Source organism: Grammomys surdaster, unplaced genomic scaffold, assembly GCF_004785775.1.
Source record: "Grammomys surdaster isolate TR1022 unplaced genomic scaffold, NIH_TR_1.0 125861, whole genome shotgun sequence".
In the NCBI taxonomy this organism is placed as follows: Eukaryota; Metazoa; Chordata; class Mammalia; order Rodentia; family Muridae; genus Grammomys; species Grammomys surdaster.
In genome coordinates this window covers 1,163,100-1,186,232 of record NW_021620687.1, presented here as the reverse complement: position 1 = coordinate 1,186,232, position 23,133 = coordinate 1,163,100, and the positions used below count along the sequence as shown (strand labels likewise).

Genomic DNA, 23,133 nt, shown 5'->3' with positions numbered 1-23,133 from the left:
CATACTTTCCTGTGCCCGGCTACCCTTCTCCTTCATCCCTCGTCTTTCTCTTCTTTCTTCCCTACATGATTTCCATTCTCCTTTACTGTCAACTGTACATAGATGATTTTGTGTATTTCTACAAAATCTAGGGTCCACAAGTGGGCAAAAAAAGTTTCTGTTTCTAAGATTGGTTTCATTTGTTAAACATAATTATCTCTTTTTCTGCAAAAGAAATAACTTCATTCTGTGGTGCATATATACCATATCTTATTTCTCCGGTTGATGGTCACTTGGATTAATTACAGAACTTCACTCTCCTGAACCATGGTGCAGTGGTAAGGACGCAGTGTTCCTGTGGTGTGCTCCAGCAGTGGGGCTAGTGCTGGAATGTGGGGAGTTCTAGTCTACTCTCAGGCTGACTTCAACAATGGCTGGACTAGTTTACTTTCTACTGCCAGGGAAAAAACATTCCTTTTTGTCCAGAATCCTGACAGAATATTATTTTTCTTAATAAATGCCATTCTGCATGGTGTAAGATAGAATCTCAATGTAGCTTTAATCTACATTTCTCTCAAGGCTAGTTCGGGTTAAAGTTTTTTTGGGGCGGACGTGTTAATTTTGTAATGCACTCAATTGGTCTGATGGTGTTTTAATTTCATTTTCCTTTCTAGTTTTGGGGACTGAACCCAGCACCTTATACATACTAGGCAATGGCTATACCCCTAGGCCTTTGACTTCATTTTTTTTTAATCTTTCTTCAGCTTTTTAAGCATAAGTGACAAATAAGAATTGTATGTTCTTAAAGTATACATCTTGATGATCTAATGTGGTAAACTGTAAAATGATCTTCTAATGAAGACATGTATGACCTCTCATGATTACCATTATGTTTTCTTTAAAAGATATTCTTTTCTTTACAGTGAAAGATTTAGGGAGAGGCAGAAGGATTTAGAGTTTGAGGCCAGGCTGGGCTACTAAGGAAAGTAGAAGATAGTAAGATAATTAAGTGTTTGAGGCTGGCCTGTATTAACTAGTGAATTCCAAGCCAACTTAAACATACAGACAGAATCTCAATACCTCTCTCTCCTCTCTTTCTCTCCCCCACCTTCCTCCCTTTACCACCCCCCTCCCAAAAAGTCAAACCCTAAAAGAGTTGAGTTGAGAAAGACTCTTAGAAGATGTCCACTGGATTAAATGAGTTACCTGGCCCAGGGCCATTTCTTCAAAATGAACCTGACATTAGGGCAGCATATAGCTCTCCTTCACACTAATGCTAACATCTGCACAAAGGCACTCTGCCCCTAAGAAACATGTTACCGTGTCAGAATCCTCTAAATAAGTATTGTCCATTCATTCCTTCTGCATTAGTGTAAGCACAATTCCTAACAACTTCTTCCTGCTGCAAATTATATTCACAAACTGTGACATATTTTATCATGTGTTCACATGAGACCCAGTAATTGGCACTAATACAAATTAAATTCATTTTAAATTTCATATTCAGAGATTAAAACATGTTAACTAATGATAAAGCTATTTATTTAGATCTGCCAGAGAGTGTAAATGTACCTGCATTCCTGGTTGTGAGGTACATCATCTTTTTCTTTTTCTTGTTGCTTATAGTTCCACAAAAGGGTCCTGGAGGATGACAAGACTTAACTTAGATGATTTACTGAGACACGATCTAAAATTGCCCAGTTGTTTTACAAGGAGGTAAGAGAATTACCCTTCCTAGGAAGGGATGAATTTGTCATTGAATTTTGATACACTACCAGTAGGTGGCAGAAAAGAATAAAAAACTACTTTAGAGAGGAAAAAAGCAGATGAGCAGGAAAGATTAATTCTCCATGTATTTCAAATACATTCATTTGTGATTTCAGAAAAAAAAGAAAAAGAAAAAAAAAAGAGGCAAAAGGTGAGCCCAGCCCCTCCCTGCCTGTGACTGGTGAGAAGCTCTTCACCTGAATTGTCCCAGTCTCTGCGAACAAATGCCTTTCTCTTCTCTTCCAGGAACTGGCTTGGAATCAGACCAGCACTTCCTCCCTCTTTCACATGGCTAGCCTAGAATCAAATTAACATATCAGTGACCAAAGTTTTAGACAATAATTTAGTAAGTACAAATGACAGTCAGCTAAAGTTAGTTTCCTATGGAAAACACTCTTTTCAATCCCTAGAACTCTGTTAAAGCAGTTAAACAAAGAAAGCAATTTGTATCTAAGACTCACATATGTCAACTGCTAATGACATGTTGAAACTCCCGTTAACAACAACGTGCAGGCTCCTCAAATACTACAATGTTTCACTTAGGGGGTTGGGCAGAAAATGAGTGTGTGATAAAGTCAAAGAAAGGAAAGAAGAATTCTACTTTATATAAAGAAGTGGAAAGAAACGACTTATCCAGGATCCTTTATAAGCCATTTCTACTGACCTCAATCCTAGAATGTTATTTCCTGAGTCTAAATCAAATTTCCAATACTGGGAATATGAAGCATAAAATTTAACTCATGCTAACAAGAATCTGAATATCCCAAGGTAGTAAGTTTAAAATAGGTAAAACTTTATCTAGTACAAAAAGTAGAAACCTTAAAATCAAAGTAAGTAGTTAAAAAATATTTTATTCAAGTGACTTTGGGTCGTGTGTATGTGCATATGAGTGACAGTCCCCGAGGCCAGAGGAGGAGCTGGAGTCCAGGAGACTGAGCAGCCCCACGTGAGTGCACAAGAGCAGCAAGTGCTCTCAAGGAGCTCATCCATCTCTGTGCCCCAGAACAAGTGACATTTTTAAATGATAATGATTCACATCATAATGTTATTTTCTTTCTTCTTACAACTGGAATAAAAAAAACCTGTTGATAAGTTTTTAATAATCCTGAAAATTGGAATTAAATAAGATTATCAAAATGAATAAAAAAGGGACTTGAATGACAGTGAGAGGATTAGAAAGCTAAGAGAGAGCATTTACAGAAAGTAAAACAGAGAAAACCTGGACGGTCCGAGATCAGCCCCAGGAAGTGCTCAGACATTTCTCAAGCCTCCAAGTGTTTCGGTGAAGACCTCTTGCCATCATGAACTGTTAACTGGACTCCTGTACTAGTTATCCCATCATGGTGTACTTAGTGATAAAGTGTCTTCATTTACACAGCAGGCAGGCAGGCAGGCAGGCAGGCAGGCAGGCAGGCAGGCAGGCAGGCAGGCAGGCAAGCAGGTGGGCACACGGTGCCGAGGCTGCTCTTGTCCTCTACATCATCTCTCTGTAGAAGTCACTTAAGTCACGGCTGTTAACACCAGTGACCACTAACAGCTAAAGCTGGGTTTGGCACTGGGTCCTGGAGCTTTCTTCTTTTACCCTGTTCTTTAATGTGGCTAGAGTCATCTCAGAGACTTGAAAAGATTCTAGTTTCTTGTCAATTTCTTCAACTTTGAATACTGTGTCAGCTCATGTAAATGCCAAGAAACACTGACAAACAATGATTATAAAGTTCTTGCCCTACAACATATTTGAAGGCAGCTACCCACAGGAAAGAACTGTTTCACTTAATCCTTAAACCAGGGGAGGTGCCACAGGCAGGTTATGCCTGCTTTTATTTACACTCACAAATTCTCTCTCAACTTGGTCTTCATCCACAAGGCTGGCAGACATAAAGCAGGAGCTGCTCATGCAAGAAAAATCATGGGAACAAATACTTTCTGCACGTCTAGATACTGGGCAGATCAAAGATTGAAAACAGAAAAGCATTTGAGGAAGTTTTTGAGAATCATACTAACCTGCCACCAATTTGGGTCTTCTCTGTTTACAATCTGAAGAATTTCTCCTTTGGAAAATTTCAGTCCTGCTTCTTTGCAGGGTATCAGGTTATCATTGAATGGATTATAATCAAAATGACACTTGACAAACACCTAAAAACATAGTACAGTGAAAAAGACATCTAATCACTTACTGGATGCTGAAACCAAACCTCTGTGTTTTAACTGTAAATGGCACTAAGTATTTCAGATAAGAAACTTATTCTTCTAAATAAAAACTAATTTATTAGATTATTAATATAATGATTTGGTATAGCAGAAAAATAAACATTTTGCTACATTAAAATTTTGTTCATTTTTAAAACTCCTGTTTCTTTGCTTTGTGGTGTGGATGCATGTTCTACCATTGAGCTGTATTGTCCACTCCCCTTAGTAGCTAATCTTAAGTTAGGAAGTGTGCAATAATCACGAATTCTACCCTTCTCCCCTCTCCAATCTTTTCACTTGATTTCCCACAAACATTGAATAATTTTTAATTTAAATAAATGTCATTTTGCAGTTAAAATCCTGAGATAATGTATGCAGTTAGTTTGAGGCATATATTTCCAGTCTGTCAGGCCTGACATTGTTCAGACACCTTGAAAACAAAATTAAACAATGGTCATCTTATATCTGACAACCTTAAAACATTAAGAACTTAACCGCTAGTAGATTATTTTAATCAGACAGTTACACGGGCTAAAACAAATAAGGAAAATACTTTCTTGATGTTCTTACTGTGATTTATATGTTTAAGTTTAAATTATCATTAAATTATGTATGAGACAAAATATTAGAAAGGTCCTGTTTTCCAATTTAAATTCAAACATACAGATTTCTCTTAAATTTGCTTTCCTAATAAAAGTATGCCAGTTAGACCGTTACTTAAGATCTCCAGTGCTTGCAACATACTGCTTATTTACTTTAATTTGAATTCTAATTAATCATTTTTAATATTTGATGGCAAGTTTAGATCAACTGTTTTCTTAAAATAGACATACTTCATACATATTTATGGAAATTCAAATTTATCTTCTACAGGAAAGCCTTAGTATTAATCAGCAGATAAACTTTAATAAGCAGAAAAGCATACAATTAGTCAAATTAACAATGTTATTTTTCTATGTGTATCATACTTCAACTAGAAACAAATAAAACTTTCCAATAGTACATACACTATATTATTAGCATGCTTAAAAAGCCACCCAGAGTGAAGGATGCATAGGAGATATCTGTCATCACTGGGTGTGTGTGGTCTTGATAGAAAGCTGTAGGCCATTTGCAAGAACTCTGCCAAGTCTGAGAATCAATGCTACACAAACCAAGAAGCCACTTTGTCCTGACACATACATTTAGAAGCATCTAAAAAGCAAGCATGCACACACTATTAAGACTGCTAAACTGTGACAGGTGGCTAACTTGAGTTTGGCATGCAGCTCGAGGCTCCAGCAATGTAGAACTCAAGATGATAAAGTTTAATCAAGGTAAATTTAGTTGACTGCTAAGACAGAACAACGGGAATACCAGAGAATGTTTTCACATGATATCATACCTGACGGACGTGGGCTGGGTGCCTCTCCATATTGACGTAACTCTAAAAATATATTTTTCAATTGCATAAATAAAGCCAGACTTTTAACTTATAATGTAACAAAACCTAAGCAAGCTACTGGCTCATTTTATTACTTCACTCATTGGTAAAGCAACTTCCTTCCTAATTAATTGTTCACAGGTTAGAACACCTGTAAATTATAAATAATACAAGCAAAAAGCTGCAGACATTTGGCATGAGACAGAGAAGACACTGTGTGAGCAGTTACGAAACTAGCAGTATATTCCTTACTTCTGGAGAAAGGCCCACTGAACAAAAGGCCTCAGGCCACCTACGCAAGGGTGTTCAACATTCTTGATTGTGGAAGAATACTTTGTAAAGTTACAAGTGTCTTCCAAATTTAAACATTAGTTACCCTGTTTGGAGATACCAACACCCAATTCAGATGTAAACAGATTATGAAAAGGAGTAGTTCTTTGCCTCATTAAACTACTTTTGGAACATTACCCTCATGCTCAAAAAACTCAGATTAAACTTTGGTAAAATTGGTCTGAAAAATCAATTAGTCTAGCCTTTGACTTAGGAGTTTTATAAAATCTTTAAAATCATTTAAGTGTTGACATGCTATATTTTATGAACTGTACTACAAAATAGTTTATGAATGCCAACTTTAAGTTACTAAACAACAATTAAAATATTTCAATTCTGTATTCTCACCATTCAAGAGAAATGGAATGACCAACGATTTTAAATAGATGGTAGACAAAGTGAAGCACAAATAGCAGGGGTTTTTTCGGGGGAGGATTTTTTGTTTTTCGAGACAGGGTTTCCCTGTGTAGCCCTGGCTGTCCTAGAACTCACTCTGTAGACCAGGCTGGCCTCAAACTCAGAAATTCACCTGCCTCTGCCTCCCAAGTGCTGGGATTAAAGGCGTGCGCCACCACTGCCCGGCACAAATAGCTTTTAAACATAGGTGTGCAAACTATTCTGAGTAGAAATGAAAATTAAAATCCGACTAGGATGACACCTTCTTCATATTAACTAACTAACTAACTAACTAACTAACTTACTAGCTAACAGAAACTCAAATATTTGACAGTCTGCAGACAGGAGAGTGCTAATAGGGATTTTCCTAACAGGCTTGTGGAAGAATGCTCCAACTTCTTGAGAGAACAATTTGGCAATAATTACCAAGATCACAAACACATAAACCCTCTGACCTAGTAATCCACTTCTGGAAATGGATTCAGCAGTTATATTACTCAAATACATGTGAAATGATTCATATATAATACTAGTAACTTCTGAAGTACTAGTAACTAGTAACTAAAAAGATCAGGAGCAATCTGTTTACCAAAGATGAGTTGCCTAAACAAGACCTGCAAAATGATGATATACCAGTCTATATGCCAGTGACAGGAAGGGAATTTCAGAGTCTCACACTTATACAAAAAAACTACAGGAAATTAATGGGTGATGGGAAAAATACAGCCAACCAGTCATCCCCAGGGTCAAGAGCCCCAGATGTGTTCCTGAATCCCAAATGGTCTGCTCTAAACATGTACATGAAAGCTATACTACAGGGATCAGTAAGCCATGCGTGCTGTTTAACAGTGACAATCATAGACAAGGAGGTCATATATGTCAGAGTGTGTATGTAGGGAAGGACACAGGAGGCTGTTGTAGAAGAAAGAAAGGTAGAAATAGTGCAAAATATATTTTCATAAGTTCTCAAAAAACTCCAAACAAAAAAAACAACAACAAAATGCAGATAAGTAGAACAAATAACCTGGAACAGGAAGAAGAATCAATTAAGAAGAGTCCAGAACATCCAGATGTAGTGGTACACACTATAATCCCAGCATTTGGGAAATAGTTCAAAGTCATCCTTAACTACATAGTAACTAGTGAGGGGGAGGTCAGCTTGCACTACAGGATGATGTGCTCAAAAATGAAACCAGCAAACCAAGTCAAAGACCCTAAAAGTGTCAGTGTGTCTGTGTGTGTGTGTGTGTGTGTGTGTGTGTGTGTGTGTGTGTGTGTCAGAAATAGCAAATATGAAACAATTCAGTAAACAAGACAGTGCAACCAAATGTGGTAATCTGCACCTATAACCCTAACACTCAGGAGGTAAGGATTACCAATGACTTGAAGGCCAGCCTGGGCTACACAGTGAGAACCTGTATCAGCAACACCAGTAAAATATTTAAATTTTACACATTATACTCTTATTTTTGAGAAACTATAGGAAGAATTCCAATTGTTAAGTAGAGCACAGCACATATAATAAGGACTCAATTGCAGAGCTGGCACAGAAGGACGAGACTGTGACCCCACACTCAGGGGACTAAGAAAGGATAATCACAGATTTGAAAACTGGATGAGAATCTCGCAAATCACAATGATGAGACATTTGTATCCAGGTGTCTTGGGTTAATATTACTGTGGAGAAAGAGCATAACCAAGCAACGTGCGGAGGACAAGGTTTATTAAATAGCTTTCATACAATCCATCAAGGGAAGCCAATGCAGAACTCAAACCAGATAGGAACCTGCAAGAGTGAGCTGATGCAGAAACCACAGAGAAGTGAGTGCTGTTCCCTCGCTTGCTCCACCTACTTAGAGAACCCAGGGCCACCAGCTCAGGAGGAACTCCACTTACAGTGGGCTTCCTTTTAACCCTAGTCAACCACTAATTAAGGAAATGCCCTACAGGCTTGCCTTCCTACAGTCTGATCTATTTCCTCAACAGGGGTTCCCTCATCTTCGGTGATTTTAGCTTGTGTCAAGTTGACATAAAACTAGCCAGCACACTAAAATCAAGTAAGAGAACAGCACAAAGTAGACAAAGACATGTGAACTTGACTGAGTGGGTAAAATCATAGAAAATAAGCACATGAAAAATGTCTAATATCATATATATAATATATAATTATGTCATTAGTGATATGCAAATTAAAATTACATTTAGTTACTAATATACATCATTATATTGACTGAAACTAAAGACTGGTCATACCAAATATAGCCAAGAGGCTGAGTAAAATAAACTCAGGCAATGCTGGTAGGATTGCTACAATCACTTTTTCTCTAAAATTTCAACATACACCTATCACATGACCAACTCTCAATACCTAGGTATGTATATCCCTAGCTGTTTTAATCTGTAATAGTCCAAATTGTAATAACGAAAATGTTTACCAGCCAGTTTATAATATACAAATTGGTATGCCCATGCAATGAAATGTTAGATCAATAAAAAGGTACAAACTTATCAACACAAATAAGCAAAATGGATAAATCAAGCATATTTGTGCTGAAAGAAGTCAGGTAAAAACTGAAATTCATCTAGTTTCCTAGATTCTAAAGGACCTTCAATTTAGACACACAAATCAAAAATCTGACTCATGTTCTCATATATAAATGAGAACATGAAACCTCTGTCATTCTGGGTCTGAGTTAACTCTAATTTTGTATATGGCTGGGGAGCACACATACTAAATGAATATGCATCAAAATGGCTAATAAAGTCAAATCACTATCACCACAAATTAGTAGAGCTCTCAGACTCAATCAGAGAAGTTTCTCTTGTGTGGGGCACAGTGGTTAAAGGAGAAACTTATAATAGGTCAAAATGTATAAATGTTCAGAGTGTTCAGCAACAGATGGGACATCTATATGTACTATATCCATTCCCTGTGAGGCCCAGGGACCACGAAGGATGAAAGAGGCAGAAAGACTAAGAGCTAGAGGTTAGGGAGGAGCAGAACCTAACAGCATCTTGTGGACGTGGCAGAACTGCTGTACTCATAGCAGCTGTGCTAGCCTGTATAAGGCCTGCACAAGATCAAGCCAGTCAGCATTCCAGCATGGAGGGAGAGCCCCAGGAACCTTTATCTGAGCCTTTGACAGCTAAAGCTTTCTAAAAGAGACAGAGGCCAGGCCCAACACCATGAGTAAATGGGCAGCACAAACTGTACTCAGAGGACACAAAGTCAGGAGAGAGTGAGAGGCACATCTGGGAGGAGTTAGGAGGAGTATGGGGTGAACAAAATAAAAATATATTATATGCACATATGAAATCCTCAGTGAATAAAAATATATTAAAAATCTGAAATCCAAATAAATATAATTCTGCTTATATGACCATATAGGAACGCAGACTAACAGTGACAGAATGCAGAAGGGCAGTTGCCTGGAGTGAGGGAGAAAACATGAGAAACAGGAAGGAGAGACACCAACAGTCTCACACAACTCAGGAGTGACCACTAAGCTTATTTTAATTGTGTTAATGATGTCACAGGTCCATTATGAATACTCACGTCTACAAAACTGTATACTTAAAAATTACAACTTGAAATTCTTCCATTTAAACCACACTTGAGTTACTCCTATAGGCTGCAATTATTTAGTAAATTACATAAAAAAGAACCATGGGCTTGCCACCCAAAACATAAGCTCAAAACCTGGTTCTCCTGCTCTCATTTCATCCCAACCCATTATCCTGCCTTCTCGGACAAGATGACCTTTACTTTACATCTTGTATTCAACCCCCTGCTTTCCTTCTGGATGTAGATTTAATTCTGTCTATGTAAATTAGAAAATATGTAGTCATTTAAAAATAAAAATAGTACCATAAGATGTGCACTAATGTTTTAGGATTTACATACTTGTTAATGAATTTCTGACTATATATGTAAGGATTTTTCTAGGAAACAACTGAGTTGTAGAACACATGGAGATTCCACTCTAAGAGACATTACTAAACTTCCTTCCCATCAATGTGCTATGCCAATGCTACTTTTATTATTAATAAAGGAGACATTGTAGATTCCTGTATGAATTTTGCTGAGCTGTAAAAGAGAGCATCTTATACTGTGATTTTTAGTGTTTTCAGATGTTTACTGACCAAGGGACTGTTTTCACTTGATTTTATGTGGAATATGAAACAATGACATAATTATAGATATTATCTTTATGAATATTCAATTTTCTTCCATTCTCTTAGAAACCAAAGTAATATACATGCTTACATCTCTTTCTGAATTCTCTCTTCCACTGACCATGCTATCCATTCCTATGCAGACATCATAATACGTACACCTGCACATTACTAATTGTGATGGTTATGGTCAGGATGTCTTGTATGAGAGAAAAATAAAGATAAAAATAAAATAATTGTGATCCCAACCTTCAATTCAATGAAGTCTAGAATCATCTAGGAGATAGGCTCCTGGTCTTACAACTGAGCGGACACTTTGATTAGCTTAATAGAGGTGGGAAGACCCACTTACTGTGGGTGGCACCATTTTCTGGGCTGGAGTCCTGGACTGTAAAAATAGAAGGACGCTGGGAACAAGATATTACTGCTCTCTGCCTCCTGACTGCATTCAAGGTAACCAGCTGCTCAGGCTTCTGTTCCTGTCAAACCTCTGTACTATGGTGGACTCTACCCTTGAACTGGGAACCAGAATTACACTTTCTCCTTAAAGCTGCACAGCAACAAGGAAAGGAACTAAGATGCCACCACTCCTGCTTTTCCTGGCCCTTCTTCTCAGCAAGATGAAGAAAAACCTTGCTTGAATTTTCATTGACAAACCTCTGGGTCTGTAAATCAATGTGAAGAAAATGGACATTTCCATAACACTGTATTTATTGAGAACATCTTCATAATTCTTTTGTGTGGAGGACTTGAACTAGTTTGTTAGATTTAGTCTCAGGCATTAAGGCGACTCTATTGCAAATGATGTCTTATTTATGTTTTTAGTTGCTTGATATGAAAAAAAACTGAATCTGATTAAGTACTCTATATTTCTAGATTTGTAGTTTCCTGGGGTGGGTTCCAAGGATAAAGCTTATATTAATGTATATTTATGGTTTTACTTCTTCTTCTGCAGCAATTCTGTCTCTATATTTTTGTCACACCATACTTACTGAATCCTCGAGAAAACACTGGCGGAGGCAATGCTAGTCAGCACCTTTCTCTCTCCTTCCATTTTATTTTTTTAGCTTCAATGAGGCAAAAGCTTTATTTATCTTTATTTTAGACTTTACTTCTTGGCCTCTTTGGATTAATCAATAGCAAACAAATAACTGAATATAGGCAATAATTAACTGAAAGTTTCAGTCCGAGAATCTTGAAATTTAAAGTATTAAGGATGTTTCATACTATCCCAAATGAGTTTTCAAAGCAATCAAATCCTTGCTAGTTTATTCTTGAAGTTGAGTCAGTTCAGTTTACTTTATTGTTTGCAGCTTCATCAATATTCTGAACAAGCTCACCCTCTTCCCTCCAGCAGAAGTTGTGCTTTTCCATTGCATCTGCCAGGGCTCTGTAGTCTGTCAGGGCCAGGCTGGGTTAAGATCCTGGGTGGCATTTCTGTCAGCTGCTGTCCCACAATGGCTGGGAATGCTGAAGTGTGTGTGGTGCCAGAAATGTCTGAATGTTAGTAGATTTCTATTCCGCAGTTTGCAAACATACTAAACTTTAGCACCAGATACTGCCTACTCCTAATGTCTTTAAGGAAAACTAGAGCTGGAAAGTGTTTGCTCTAACAGCCATTTGAAGGCACTTCCTTCCCCCGTGCAGGACTGTGTATGATTCCGATAGTTTCTTTGGTTTATCATGGGCTCTTTTTTTGACGGAAATGAGACCTCCTAAGGACTAGAGTTGGCTGTGGTGAGGTGTCAGGTAGACTAGCTCAGAGTTCAGCTTCTGATGCTGAAACTCAGGACAAATGTTCCTGGTGCCTGTCCACATACCAAACTCATGCTGGACTCCAGGAGCACACAGTCCCTGGAGCTCCTCTTGGCTCTTCTCATCCTGCCTCCCTACCCTACACTTCTCCAGCTCTTGGACTTTCTTCCCCCAGCCTTTCATTTCCATATAACCCTGCCATTTCAGCCATATGCTCTCTTGGTCCCCGCTCTCCTGGTTCTCTCTTTTGTCTTCCTGTCATGACATCCCCTGCACCCTGGTCCATTCACCTGGGCATGTTGTCTACTACTTTCTCTCCCTCTCTGGGCTCTTCCAGATGCCTTTGGTTGTACTATCCCTCATCTGTATGATAAAAAAGCCCTTCATCCCAACCATACTTCAGAGCAGCCATGCCCTCACTATAAACAGCAGTCAGACTTTCAACTTCCTCTTCCTACTTTATTAGTACTTTAAAAAGACATGTGAGGGGGGAAAAAAAGAAAGAAACTATCAACTGTCCTCCAGAAGGGCCTCCCATTTCATGTTTCTGCAAGCAAGGGAGCTATCTATCTGTTCCTGTTGCTCTACAGCCTCACTTGGGAGTTTGCTTCCCGGTTGGTTTTGGCCACTGAATAGAGTGCAGCACGCTGTGTCTTTTCAGTTTCCCTGGTAGGACATCGCCTTGAGTATCCCTTCGTTCACCTGTTTGCTGGGTTTGTTCTCCTTTATCACTGCCTGCCCATCTCTCTTGCTCACATTTTAAATCTAATCCATTCTTACTCTACAGCTGAGTTAAACTAGCCATGTTTAGCATCACTCATTGTTCAGACATTATTGTTTTGTAGAGATTTTCTTAAAGTATGTAGCTTTTCTCAGTCCCTTAACATTGCCTTCCACAAGTAGGAAGCTTATAGCTTTCATGGATTATGTCTTTGGTTTGTATTTAAAAGCAATACTATGCCTAAAATTATCTAGCTGTTTTTGTTTTTTTGTTTTTCCTTTGTAAATCCCTAATCCTTTTTTTTTTTTTGTTTTGGTTTGGTTTGGTTTTTCAAGACAGGGTTTCTCTGTGTAGCCCTGGCAGCCCTGGAACTCACTTGGTAGACCAGGCTGGCCTCGAACTCAGAAATCAGCATGCCTCTGCCTCCCAAGTGCTGGGAGCCACCACTGCCCGGCTTAAATCCCTAATCCTAATCTACACTTTGATAAAACCTACCTACTACAATGTCATCCTTTATTTTATTCAAGTCATTATATAGTGTACATGTGTCCATTTTCACACAACTAAGAATAAATTACAATAAATGGATGTTTCTTTAAGATGAATTCAAGTGGAAGTCTTCACCACTGGTAGAAGTTCTTTGTGGTGGTTTGAGTGAGAATAACCCCCACAAGCTCAACTACTTATTTCCATGCTGAATTCCCAAGTGACCTGTTTGAAAGGGGGTGTGGCCTTGTTGAAGGAGGCATGTCACTGAGGGTAGGCTTTAAACCTTCAAAAGTCCATGCCCATGTCTGTCTGTCGGTCTGTCTGTCTGTGTCTGTCTATATCTATCTCTACCATCTATACTTCTCTCTTTTTTTCTCTCCCTCATTGTTCCCTCTCCATGTCTGTCTGCTTGCCTATGCCTGCCTGTAGATCAGGAATATAAAGTGCTTAGTTCAGCTACTCCTCATTGCCATATGTGGAGTTATGCCCTCTTTCATGATGATAATGGATAGACCCTCTGCAACTGTAAACAAGCCCTCACTTAAATGCTTTCTTTGTTAAAAAAAAAAAAAGACACATGAATCTGAGCAAAATTTAATCATACCTCTATTGAAGTTATTCTCTCTTAATTTGTTAATATGATCAGTTATATATATGGATTTTCTTGTAAGAAACTATACTAGCATACTTTCAATAAATTCAACTTGGACAAACTTTATCAACTTTAGTTTTTACAGAAAATTAACTTTGATTTGCTATTATTTTGTCGAATGAAATAAAGTTATTACTTATTTTCCTATCGGATTCTTAGTGTCCAGGTCATACTTGTCTTAAAGGTTAAGCAAAGGAGAACTGCTATCAGTTTCTCTGTGTTATGATTTATATATATTCTCCTTAGCATCTCATGTGTTGAATTCTTGGACCCCAGATGGCAGATCCAATCATTGAGGTTCACTGTAGAGGTACTAGCTTCATTAATGGGGCAGATCCACTGAGGAATTCATACTCAACAGGTAATTAGAAAGTGAGGTTGCTTGGAAGTACCTGGTCATGGGAAGCATGTCTGGAGGATACACACTGCCCTGCTCCTTTCCTATTTCTGTTTTCAGCCCTCCTGTGGTGAGCAACTTTGCCCTGCCCTGCCTTTCCACAGTCATACTTTGCCACAATAGCCCAAAAATGTGGCTAAGTATTCCTAGACTGAAATTTCTAAAATCGAAATAAATTGCTCCCCAAACCATTTTTCATAGACAAAAACTAGCGCAGGCTTTATAAGTTCAATTATTTACACCTTTCTAAAACCCAAATCATATCTGACTTCCAAAGTAGCTACAACGTCTAGCTTACCCAATTCTTACACTGTAAACTGCACATCACACGACTCAAAGATGACTTGGGACTGCAAGCCAGCAGCATCCCAAGTGTTTCTGACATAGAGGATCTACTGTGCTTTGAAAAAACCACAACCCTGGCAGGAGAGCTTCTACTCTCACAGCAAGCTACAGAAGTACAATAGGCTCCAAGCACAGGAATCCATGGAAGACCTAAGATGTACAATGGGAGACTAAACTTAGGAAAGTATTCGGCTTTATAACCTACTGTTAACTATGCACTTAACACACACGGTGACCAAAATTTATTGCTTCAGACCATTCAGTCAACTAGCGTATTTCTTTTCTTTTACAACGTTGTGTAGAGAGATGTGTTGTTCCCACAGATCAGTAGTCTTTCTTTTCTTGCTAGACTGAGAGCTGTTACCATTAAAGCTCTAGAGCACCCCATGGCTTTTGAGTTGGCATATTTGAATTGTTTATGTTTTATGGTTGAAATGCACAGCAGGAATTACTTGAATACAAGCTGATACACCAGCATAGGTGTTCTGCTAACTGACAAAGCTACTAGGAAGTGGGTACTACATACAATACTCTGAACAAGGGGATGGTTCAGGTTCTGGGTGGAACTAAAGTATGAAGAACAAATTCCTCACCATGCACAGAATAATGCACATTTAAATTATGAGTATCTCAGGAATTTTCTTAGTATTTTTAGACTTTCCTTGACCATGGGACACTGAGACTGCAGAAGGTAACATAGCTGGGCATGAGGTGGTGGTGGGAGCTAGTGCACTGGATGATGTCGCTCCTAAGTGAGACAGTCAGTTCTAAGGGCAAATGTTCTTCCTTATCCTCACCATCTCTTAGATGCCCAATATTTGTTGAGAACAGTCTTGGGTTATGCTTACTATTTCAACATAATCATTTTCTGCTCATAAAAAAAAAAAATCCCAGTCTGAGTACAGGTGGAGGCTTCCCACAATGGTGCCTCTTCTTGGTCAGATGAGCCAGAGACAGGCCATATGACTACTACTCTCCACTTCACACTTGAATCCTCTTCCTTAGTAAAGGCTAGATAAAACCCAGAAACCCCATTATAGACTGGGGAAAAGTTTATGCTTGAACCAAAGTTAAATATCCATATACTGAAGTAAGCTATTCAGTTCACCAAATTTACACAGGAAACAAAGAGGGTTTTACCTGCAAAGTCCACTATATATACATACACAGTATGATTCTCATCAACTAGACAGGATTAGCAATCACCATAGAGCCTCACTGGACAACGATGGGGGACCTGAGCCATTACAAGGTCCCCTTCGATTACTGGAGGTCAGGCCTCTATCCCCGCCTTCGCAAGATTAGAATCACCACAGCCCTTCTATACTTAGAGAAGGGAGGAGATGTCAGGGGCAGCCCTGCTTATACACTGAAGGCCTAAAATCAGCCATAGGCCTAAAATCAACAATAGGCCTGTCATACATGTATACTAACACCAAGTCTCGGGACTCTGTGGAAAAACATTGAAACAGAGGGCTATAAGCTATTGTAGACAGGCAGCTTTTGTGGAAATTTACCAGCCTGAATAGTCACAGACCTTGTAAATAGGTAGCCTTGGCAGATAATACCAACTTAGATAAGGACAAGTGAATCATAGGCAGAGTCACAGCGACCTGTCCCCTGAACCTTCACCCAGCCATACCCTGTTCTGAAAGATATCTGTATTCCCCCTGAACACCCATGCTCTAGTGTCATCCCCACATCCTGCCTTTTTGTGTTTTGTGTTTATAACCCCTGTGTGAATAAGTAAAAATTATGATTTGAAAAGAAAGAAAGAAAGAAAGAAAGAGAGAGAGAGAGAGAGAGAGAGAGAAAGAAAGAAAGAAAGAAAGAAAGAAAGAAAGAAAGAAAGAAAGAAAGAAAGAAATCACCATAGAAATACACCTGTGGGAGTATCTAGGAAGATATTTCTAGAAAGTTTTAATTGAGTAGAGAAGGTCTACAGTAAATGTGAATGGTATTATTCCATGGGCTGGCATCCTAGACTGAAACAAAAAGAAAAAGTGACCTGAACCAGCATTCGTCTCTATCTGCTTCCTGACTGTGGACACACTGTGACCAGCTCCCCTAAGTTCTTGCTGCCAAGATTTTCCCAGCATCATGAACTGTTCTGACAAACTGTGAGCCAAAATAAACCCTTTCTTCCTTCAGTTGCTTTCATCAGGCATGTTGTTACAGAATGAGAAAGTAACTAATACACATTGGTGACTTAATTATAAGACTTCTGGTTGGGATCAGAGAGGAAAATTCCTATTTCTAATTAATAGCTAACAAAATAACAAATATTCTTCCAACATAATCAGGTTCAAGCAGATGTCATTTTGTCACAATTGGAAATACACAAATGAGGTGATGGCAGCCCCAGAAGAACAGGCATAGTCTAAATTCTAATGTCTTTTCTTGTATGATTGTTGTCTTTGTAAAGTAAGGTAATATGGTTAGTCTTAACTGCCATAGCACTAGGGATGAAACTAAAACAGATATCTACCTTTACTGCAAACAATGTTCACTATTTTCATAGCTCTAATTTATCTGTAGAAGAAAATCATGATTAAGTAGTGTGTCTTACCTTCTAAGGACCAGCTCAAAACCAGAATGCTACCCATCTCCATCTTTTCTTTTTTGTGGGGGGGATCTTTGTATGTATCCCAGGCTAAGGTTCAAACTTGGGGGCCTTCTGCTTCGATCTCCCAAGAACTAGGATTATTTCATGATTATTACAAGAGATAAAAATCTCCGTCATTAGTACATTCTCCTGTTCATTTACTCATTGTACCTAAGATACACATGAAACATGTGAAATCTACGTGTACGAGATCATCTTTAATCTAACCTATAAGACACTGTCTGTCATTTAAAATATTTCAAAGCATTAACCTGGAGGTAATCTGAAATACACCATCTCAAAGGTCCTAGAATAAAGTTTGAAAAACAAGAGATGTCAAAAATGTCGTCAACAACAGTAAGTTTTTAAGAAGGCTTTGTAATTATCCAGACACCTGCCTGTAGAGTGCCCAAATACCAGGGTTCATAATGTCCAAATAAATGTCTTATTATTTCCTTTACAGTATTAAGATAACATTATATAAAAATTCAAAACTTTACCAAGACAAACTCTCTTTAGCAAAATAGTAACAATTAAGCACCTATCTAATAAAGTGACTAAAAAAAATAATAAAATATTCTTAATATCATCTAGGAAATTGTCACTAACCTGTTGAGGAGTAATAGTATCTCTATAACTTGGTAAAATTTTTAGGGTGACACTTCCGCTAATATTTTTCAATAATTCTTGTAATTCCTTTGGATTGTTTCCGACCTCATGGCCATTGACTTCCTTAATGATATCACCCACATGAAGCAGACCTTGTCGATCTATCATCCCTCCATGAAGGATTCGGGCGATTACCAGATCATTATTTTCAACCCTAAATGTTACACCCTATTGAAAATTGGAAAACAAAAACCATGTAAACATCAATGAATACAAACAAAATAATTCTGAAACCAGGCTGGTGAATTCTGTTCCCATGTTTTTTCCTGTCCAATCCCAATAAAGTGCAATTGTGATATCAGAGACCAGCCATGCAGTTGGGTTAACTCTTAAAATCTAGTTATATTCCACAGACAAAGGAAGCAACAGAGATTGCTGACTTGTTCTGTTTGACACATCACTCTTTTTAGGAACCACAAGTAAAAAGTTTAAGAGGAAGTAACTAATTACACTGCTTATATTTTGTACTTTTTAATACTTCAGTATAATTTACTAAGTATACACTTTAAATTTTATAATTTAAATACATTTAAGTTTATTAAATTTATATACTTTAAAAACAAATTTCTTGTTTTGGCGTTATTATTACAAAGCAAATAGACAATTTCCAAAAGGCTGGGAAGAAATGAAACCATTTTCCTGTTTCCCACTGGCCTATTTATAGCTTCTAAGTCAGTTTAAGGTTTCATTTTGCTTATGTGTCACAGGCTACAGGACTGACAGATGGTCTGCTGTGTATTTCTATGAAGGCCAACAACACGGATAAAATAAGCATGGGTGGTTCCCAGCGTACAGGGAGCAGCCTAGACAGCACTACAATTCAGATCTAAGACACAGACAGTCATTTGTCTACTCACCAACGGCTCTCCAGCTCTTTTGTGAATACCAAGAATACGGATGGCATCTACGGGCAATAACTGATTATTGAGAGAAGGAATATTCATTTCTGGGCTTGAAGGAGGCGAATCATAACACTTCGATGCCACAATATCATGGGCCTCCAGGAGCGACTGTAAGGAGTCAACACAGCCTGTGGTTATTAGCTACTGATGGAATAAGTTGCTAAAAATAATTTATTAGTTCATTATCACTGTAGAGTACTAAAAGTTTCTAAGGACACATTATTAAATTCCCAACATGAATTATGTCAAATACATATATAATCTTTTTTAAAAGAATAAAACGAGATCATTTTATTATCACAAACAATATTATATTCAGGTTTTCAGATCTGAAGAGACTGGTAGAATTTTGTCACATATTTTTATTTTAAAGTGTCATGTTCACTGGAAACCAAACCTGGGTTTCCAAACCAGGCAGAGGGAGGTGACAAATTTCCTACCAGCAGGGTCAGCATCCTCTTCAGTCTTTACCACTAATCCCTATCTATAAGGTACAAAAAAAAAAAAAAGAGTGATAAAGACTCTAATTTTTATTATGCTGACATATTAATATGATAGACTTTGGACATGTACAAAAGGTATGCTAAAAATACCTAAGAGAAAATAAATATCAGCAACTTCCATGACTAGAAGGAATTTGCGTATCACCAATTAAGGTTTTAGTCTATAAAAGAGACTAAAGGAAGGAAAAAAGAATCAGAAATGGTTCTGGATATAATGTCCATTTTGCTTTCTATGTTTATTATGTGTATGCTATTATGGTTGATTTTTGAGGTAGTTGTCCAGGAATTTCATTTTTTTATAGTAAATACTTTAAAAATTCCCTATCCTAAAGCAGTTGTTTTAATTCACTACTTGCAATAACACTAAGTTAAAAAGTTTCTGAGTACGCAGAATACACATTAAACATGACAAATCAAAATAGAAGAGGATGGCAAGTACCAGCACATTCAAGAAACAGTCAATCTGGGGTTTAGCTTAACTGGCAATTTCTAGTAATTTCATAAAATCGTTTACAAAGCTACTGGAAAATAAATGTAAAAACAGCGTTAGAAAGACAGCTGAGAAGACAAGTGCTTGACCGCAAGCCTGAGTACTGCGTGAGATTCGTAACACGCACATACAAAGTTGGGTAAGTAGTCCACGTCTGTGTCCCGGCTCTGAGAAGTGGGAACAGGAGGATTGCTCTGGCCCTTGCTGGCTAACAGGTGATAAACTGTCTCAAAAAAGAAACAATGAGAAGGAGGGAGGGATGGAGGGAGGGTAGGAGGGAGGGAAGAAGGGATGGAGAGAAGGAGAGAGGGGAGTAACTGAGGAAAACATACATCAGACTTTGCCCATTAGACTTTGCATATATGAACACAGGTGAAACACATATGCAAACATGAAAAGGACTAAAAAGTTCATTTGTTACCAACTGAGAATGGTATTTTAAACAACTCTTACTTTAAAAATTGGTAAAGAATAGTACTCATCATTTTGCTACCTTTTCCAGCAGGAAGTGTTACAGGACAGAAGGCCAGCTGAAGATAAACTCTGGGTCCACAGAACAATGCCAGCTCACATACAGAAAATGAGACAATTTGGAAAATGCTATTTTGTAATCTCTAATGAAAATATTGATTTAGGCAAGGTTTATTAATTTGTGTTTATGTACAGCAGTAGTTCTCAACTTTCCTAATGCTGTGACCCTTTAATACAGTTCCTCATGTTGTGGTGATCCCAACCATATAATTATTTTTGTTGATACACCATAAGTGTAATTTTGCTAGTGTTTAAAACATAAATACATGTTGCTGTTGTTTTTCCCTGGTGGTTGTAGGAGAGCCTGGAAAGGGTCATTAAGCCTGTAAAGGGGTCAAGACCCCAAGGTTGAGAACCATTGATCTAGAGGTAGCTAGTTGTGAGAAAATTAACACTAGTGTAATGTTGGCCTGCTATGGTGACACATGCTTAGAATGCTTGCCCTCTGGAGGCTGAGGTAGGGGAGAAGAATAGTGAAAGAGGCCAGCTTATGCTATGTAACCATACCTATCCCAGCAAAGAAACAAGTAACAACTTTCTCCATAAGAAAACATCTGTATAACTAACTAACTAACTAACTAACTAACTAACTAATAACAATACACTAGATTACCACCCAGTGGAGAGGATTTCAAAGAAAAGATGTCGCAGCCTGTAATCAGGGTACCAGTTTCAGTACCAACTCTGATAGAGAATTGGGTATTCTATATCTTTTGATATTCATTTTGCATCATCATTTAAGATGCATTCAAGTTCAAAGTAGTGTGTTTGAGAACTGAGTCATTAATCCTTTAAGAAGAACTTCTAAAAGTAAATAACACATCAGGAAATCAACCAGATAAAACCAGGAAGTGGGACCCTGGGCTTGGTCTCTTCAACTCCGCACTACACATAGGATGGCAACGGGGATCCCACAGACTGTTCATTCGTGTGTGTAGTATCCTGGCCCCAAGGTTTCCTAGCACCCTCAAGATAAAAGTCAAATACTTCACACTGCCTTACTCAGCCTCTCATAAAGTGGTTTAAGAAAGCAAATGAGTGTTACTATCTAATTTTGAGGACAAAGACTGCAGGAAAAACAGTGTCACTTTCTTCTTCTAGAATGGCAAGTCTTTTTCTGCTAAAATGCAATGTCTCTGTCATCCAGTGAGTGAGCACACACAGCTGGATGTCTTTCTGGGGAGTCTATTCACTTGTTACTTTTCTCTTCTTCTCTAATACCACACACTCTTATTACAGATTTAAAATAAAAATTCCCCATTGTTTCTGTTCTGAAGTGAATTTTTCTTTGTGAAACCGTTTAACTCACAGGTCAGTTGTTTTTTTGAATCTGTAGAATGAAGTACACTATGTAACAGTCCCTATCCCTAGACAAATCTTTCCTGTCATCCTTTCATCATGGGTATCATTGAATTCACCTTGATCTTGAAACAATTTTAAAAATGTTCCATACTAGGCCAAAGGAGAAATGAGAAACAGTGATATTAATGAAAAAAATGGCCATCAAGATGGTTCAGAGGGTAAAGGCTCTTGTCACAAACCCTGATGACTGGAGTTCAATCTCAGGGATCCATATGGTAAAAGGAGAGAACAGACTCCCAGGTGTCTTTGCCTTCCATATATCTGCCATGGTGCATGGTGTATGCCCCTCACCCAGTAATAATAATAATAATAAAAAAAAAAAGCCAAACAAACCCAGGCAGTGGTGGGCAGACTATCAGAGTGAGGAGAACTTCTCCTAGGATGTGGTCTTGATGATCAGTCAGGGTTAACAGATGGCACAAAGGAAAAGCCAACGTTACTTCTTTCTGTGGCAAATACTGTATATTTCTGTGCTGTGTATAGCCATGTATGTGTGTTTCTATTCCTTTAACCTCAGAATATTAGAATACCTAAACTAGAACTTACGGACCTCTAAACCAGGCCCTAAATAGCACTGAAGGACTTTAATGTGCAAGTTAGCTTCTCACGGAGAAAGCTGTGGGAAGGGGGCATGGACGGTTACCTGGAAGTGAGGCTCCTTGAGTATACCAACTAGTTCTGCCACATTTTCATCCACACTTATCAGAGGAGTGATATCTTCAAGAATTTCATTCACTAATTCCAAGTTATTGTCACTGACAGCTTCTAATTTTGAATCTTCAAGTCTCTCGTGAGCCTGAGAAGACAAGAGGGGATTAAAGTAATACTGCCGATGTGTCTTGTTCTAGCTGATATTACACTGGGGTATAAATTCTACCAAGACCCGGGGAGAAGACCTGGAATGAGAGTGGAACACGGCAGGTAGAGAGCTCCGTTCCTCTCCTGCTTTGTGTCTGACAGCAAACAAGAGCCTGATCCAAACCAAGGAGGAGCAGACCAGCTAGAATGCAAACCCCTAAGGAAAAGAGGACTTTTCAGAAACCATCTAGCTATCCAGATGGAGCTCAAATTTCATTAGGTGAGCTGCATCCCAGAGCATCCCAGTGCCACTATTAAGGGAGCTACAGAATCAGGGCCGCACGGATGCCACTCACCACAAAAAGGTATTGACAATTTTCCTTCCTTCCTTCCTTCTTTCCTTCCTTCCTTCCTTTCTTTTTCTCTTTTCTTTTTTCCTTCCTTTCTTTCCTTCTTTTTTTATTGGATAGTCTACTTATTTACATTTCAAATGTTATCCCCTCCCCCCCTCAGGAATTTGCTATCCTGTCCCCCCTCCCACTGATTCTATGAGGGTGTGTCCCACCCATTCCCCCATTCCCCCACCACCACTCTGGAATTCCCCCACACTGGGGCATCCCCCCTTCACAGGACCAAGGACTTCCACTCCCACCAAA

The 23,133-nt window shown here is 38.4% G+C and overlaps 1 protein-coding gene across 2 annotated transcripts in view; it reads right to left on the bottom strand.

Moving 5' to 3' along the window:
* Positions 1 to 23,133, bottom strand: part of Mpp6 (membrane palmitoylated protein 6) — an 87,254-nt gene that overhangs the window by 16,517 nt on the left and 47,604 nt on the right. The window contains exons 3-9 of one of the 2 annotated variants that reach the window (XM_028790082.1): positions 22,323 to 22,475; positions 18,749 to 18,901; positions 17,832 to 18,059; positions 5,318 to 5,359; positions 3,748 to 3,879; positions 1,944 to 2,043; positions 1,552 to 1,620 (exon numbers count right to left, since the gene is read on the bottom strand). In XM_028790082.1, coding sequence (XP_028645915.1) covers positions 1,552 to 1,620; positions 1,944 to 2,043; positions 3,748 to 3,879; positions 5,318 to 5,359; positions 17,832 to 18,059; positions 18,749 to 18,901; positions 22,323 to 22,475 — 877 coding nt within the window. The remainder of the gene's footprint in view (positions 1 to 1,551; positions 1,621 to 1,943; positions 2,044 to 3,747; positions 3,880 to 5,317; positions 5,360 to 17,831; positions 18,060 to 18,748; positions 18,902 to 22,322; positions 22,476 to 23,133) is intronic. The other variant, XM_028790081.1, reaches the window with a different exon arrangement.